This window comes from Aplysia californica, unplaced genomic scaffold, assembly GCF_000002075.1.
Source record: "Aplysia californica isolate F4 #8 unplaced genomic scaffold, AplCal3.0 scaffold00356, whole genome shotgun sequence".
Lineage (NCBI taxonomy): Eukaryota > Metazoa > Mollusca > Gastropoda > Aplysiida > Aplysiidae > Aplysia > Aplysia californica.
Window position 1 is genome coordinate 577,697 of NW_004797626.1, and position 4,168 is coordinate 581,864.

Genomic DNA, 4,168 nt, shown 5'->3' on the forward strand with positions numbered 1-4,168 from the left:
CCCCCTTAAAAGCAACAGCTAACAAGATTGGATGAACAGATAGACCTCGGCAAATACAGAAAGAGGAGTTTTCAGACATATGACCGAAACAAAACAAAATGACAATATCAACCACCTACAGAGAAAGAAACAGACCACGATCTTCCGTCTACGAACAGAACATAAACAGCTCAACTTTCACTTGAACAGAATAAAACCAGAATTAACCCCCACTGTGTCCTTTGCCTGACTATGCATAATAAGACTGTAGATCATCACTTTTCCCACTGTACACCTAACAGTGACAACCCACTCTACGGAACATTACAGCAACTGCCGCAAACCTGCACTTATCATTACATGGCATTGGACAGAGGGGCGAGAGCACAGCTGTTGCTGGAACGATAACAACAACAACAACAACAACAACAACAACAACAACAACAACAATAACAACAACAGGCTCTACATAATTGTACTTACACGTTAAGTTTTATGAAGGTAAATACTGCTGTGAAGCATCTGACGTTGCACATTATGAATAAAAAACAATACAACCGTTGCTTAATTGCAGTAGGTTGTAATAAAGTAATTCCACCTTAGGCGTATTACACTTAATTTGAAGGCAAGCCAATTGTTTGACTCAAACAATAATGTACAGAAGAAGAGATGCTGGGACCCTAGAAAAGGATAAACGTTATCGCAGAGAAACTCAAGTGAGTTCAACACAAGTGGAGTCGGACTGTATATAAACACACCAGTACCTCTCAGTAACAAAGAATCACCTTTCAAGCACACACAGCTAATTGTATTTGCACCAGCATTTTGCAATGAGTACACGCCCCCATTGACACAATCTAGGTCATTTAGGAGGGAAGCTACCGACCGTGCCTGTCATGGCCAACCCGGGCTGAGAGGGATACAACATCCTTCCAAAAAGACCTAGATACTCGTTTACAATTCTCCCCACCCAAGAATTGAAGTCGGGTCCCTTGCGTGCAACAGCGAAGCACTGAACCGTTAGATCAAAAAAGCCAGTGTACACGTTTTGCTATTTCATTAGATCTATAAGACAACAGATTTTGCAGATCACAAAATTTCACCCGTAGCCCTTCCCCAAACTTCCGTCTACAAATCAGACAAAGCTACTTCTAGCATTATGTGTCTTCTATGAAGCCATTATATAAAAAAGCAAGGCTAATTGAAACCAATTCTGTAGCCGAAGGCAAAGTGCGTAAAATCCCGAATGTTACGACTGGACAAGAATATAATAAATATCTTGTAATCACACTATCACAGGAACAGTCAGACTCCAGGCTTCGAACAGCGTGCTGATGATAGAGGAAAACTTCCAAAGCCTAGGAGGGAGCGCGAGAGAATATTTAACTTCAGCGAAAACAAACAAAATAACACAGTGCTCTTTTTCACAGGGCGACTTTCGGACGGGCTCTCCCAGGATGACCCGCACGTGTATCCCAGGGAAACAGCTTTTGCCACGCAGCCAGTAGATGACCCACGGCGGGTCACAGGTCAACCGACAGAGAGGGGCAACGGTACAGGTGAGGGTTTTGTTTGGTTTTGATTTGGTTTCTGTTGACATACCCGCTTTGTTGTACTCAATGAAAGGTTAAAAACACATAATGTCATCTTTTTAGACACAAAATAGACACACTGGAAATGGTGTTTAATTAGGAATTGGAAAATAAAATCTAACGGACTACGAAGCTATTGAAATTACCAAACTTTGTTTCTCGCTAATTCAAGCTTTAAAACTAGGCAACCACACCTCCTTCAATTTTAAACGTCTGGACTTCTGTTGAAGACAGATGGGTATGTTTTTCACCAATAACTTTACATACCCCAAAATTGACAAGCGCCTGATTTCGCTGCGTCGTGACACATCCACAACAACTGAGGCTAAATTAAAACACGACGTTTCATCGAGTCTTGGGTTTCATCTTAAATAAATTATATAAAATGCTATAAAATCTCCGTCGCGCGGTAAATGGAAAGAGTCACAGCATTTCCAGCTTCTCACATACATTTTGTTTATGGCGCTTACGTATGTGGCCAACGTCAGGACTCACCAATGACGTTTTCTGGAGGTAAAACTTTAGCCCACGTAAAATTACGAACTCCTGATAAAAGACAAGTGAACTTGTGGAAGAATGTCTGCTCATACATTTTACAATAACTGGTCTGATGAGAAGCAGCATTATGGTGAGGAGGGTACTGCGACAGGAAGGTGTCTTGGATTAATGCCGACATTCTTTGCCTTTTTTTACCGGTATGAATATACGATTTTTCAAACAATATTAATAGATTGTAAGAAGCAAGTCTTATATTATTATATAACTTACGAGTAAAATAAGTGAACAATGTAACCCACTCCTATTCAGTAGCGATACGCTGGTGTCAATGTATATTTTGGTTTGAACAGTAATAATCATCCATGGTTGCAGAAACGGAGTAAACAATGTTTTGTTCCGCACCATTAATTTCACGAAAGGTTTTCACAATATGAGTTCCATAAGCACAGCGTTGCGATTAGAAACAAAGGGACGGACTTTCTTTTGAAAGTGCTATTGTCTGAGCTCATAGGATGTAAGCCTTTTAAAATCTGTAGAAACCTCTGATGGGGATTTTTTATTAGTATTCTGGGTGGAATTTTCTAGAATACAGCGCTCAGGTGGATTAAAAATATGCTGGAGATATATTTTCTCTAGTTGGGAAAATATTTGACCATAAATTTTGCCTTGAAATTTTGACGGCACTACAATAATTGTGCAATTTTGTAGGTGGTTGGAGGGTGCCAGGGGTAGGTCCTGCTGCATCTTTAGTTTCCCTACATTTTTCTGTCTCTCTCTGTCTCTCTGTCTTACTTTTTCCTAGCATTAAATTACCATTATTGTGTCGATGTGTTTCTCTTTATCCAAACAAACGAACAAACAAACTAGAAAATAAGTGTCATTTTCTTTTTACCAGCTGCTTCCGGGCTAACAGCGAGCCCCAATGACGACATGTAATAATAACATACCAGAGTTTGTTGTGCCTTTACACATTTCATCACTGTGGAAAAGTGAATGCAAAATGCACTCGGCCACATAACAATTTTTTTAAAAAATCCTCTCAAGATGATTTATTTCAGCCAATAGATAAAAACTTATACCTATTTATTTGGAGGTGGCTTAGAGTGTGGGTAAAATTTTCCAAAGAAAAAATCTCTTTTCTCTTGAAAACTATTACCTTCTGAGCTTAAAATCTTTCAATAGCGTGCAGATGATAGTTGCAAACTACAAAAGCCAGTTGGGAACTCTGTAGAAAATTTAACTTCAGCGAAAACAAACAAAATAACACAGTATTCTCTCCCCCAGAGCGACAATCGGATAGGCTCTCCCAGGATGAAACTCACCTGGTCCTGTTTCCAAGTGATGCGGCATTGGCCACGGAACCAGTAGATGACCCACGGCGGGTCACAGGTCAACCGACAGAGACGGGCAACAGTACAGGACCAGGTGAGGGTTTTGTTTGGCTTTGATTTGGCCTCTGTTGCCGTAACTGTTTGTCTTTTTATAATAACTGTAATGGTTTTTCTTTGAAAAACAGCAACAACCAAGGAAACAAGCAGCATCTTTAAAACACAAAACAGACCAGATGAGAAACCAGGACACAGGTACATTTGTCCTCCTCCTCCTGGGACAACGTACTCCTCTGAATCCGATTGAGCCTTACAAGAGTGACCAAAGCAGCCAGTCTCCTAAATTATCATAACTGTGTCAAAGGAAGCGTAAAATATGGAAGGTCATTCGGGCCAAAAGTTTCAGAGAAATTTCTTTATTGAGAACGGAATCAGGCTGGTGCTAGTTCTCTGGTTATTTCTTACAATTATTTATTCATTTTGTTTTATTTTATTGGTTTTTTTTGTATGTCTGTCTGTCTCTCTGTCTGTCTGTTTGTTTGTCTGTCTGTCTGTCTGTCGGTCTGTATGTCTGTATGTCTGTCTGTCTGTCTGTCTGTCTGTCTGTCTGTCTGTCTATCTGTCTGTGTGTGTATTTATGTACGTATATATGTATGTGTGTATGTGTGTGTATGTGTGTATGTATCTATATATGTATGTGTGATGTGTGTGTATGTATGTATGTGTGTATGTATGTATGTGTGTATGTATGTATGTATGTATGTATGTATG

At 39.8% G+C, this 4,168-nt stretch overlaps 1 protein-coding gene across 1 annotated transcript in view; it reads left to right on the forward strand.

The window, feature by feature from the left end:
* Window positions 1-3,517, forward strand: part of LOC101860184 — a 15,929-nt gene extending 12,412 nt beyond the window's left edge. The window contains exons 7-8 of the mRNA XM_005103058.3: window positions 1,410-1,538; window positions 3,354-3,517. Of these exons, the coding sequence (XP_005103115.1) occupies window positions 1,410-1,538; window positions 3,354-3,517 (293 nt within the window). The remainder of the gene's footprint in view (window positions 1-1,409; window positions 1,539-3,353) is intronic.
* Window positions 3,518-4,168: the final 651 nt, after the last annotated feature.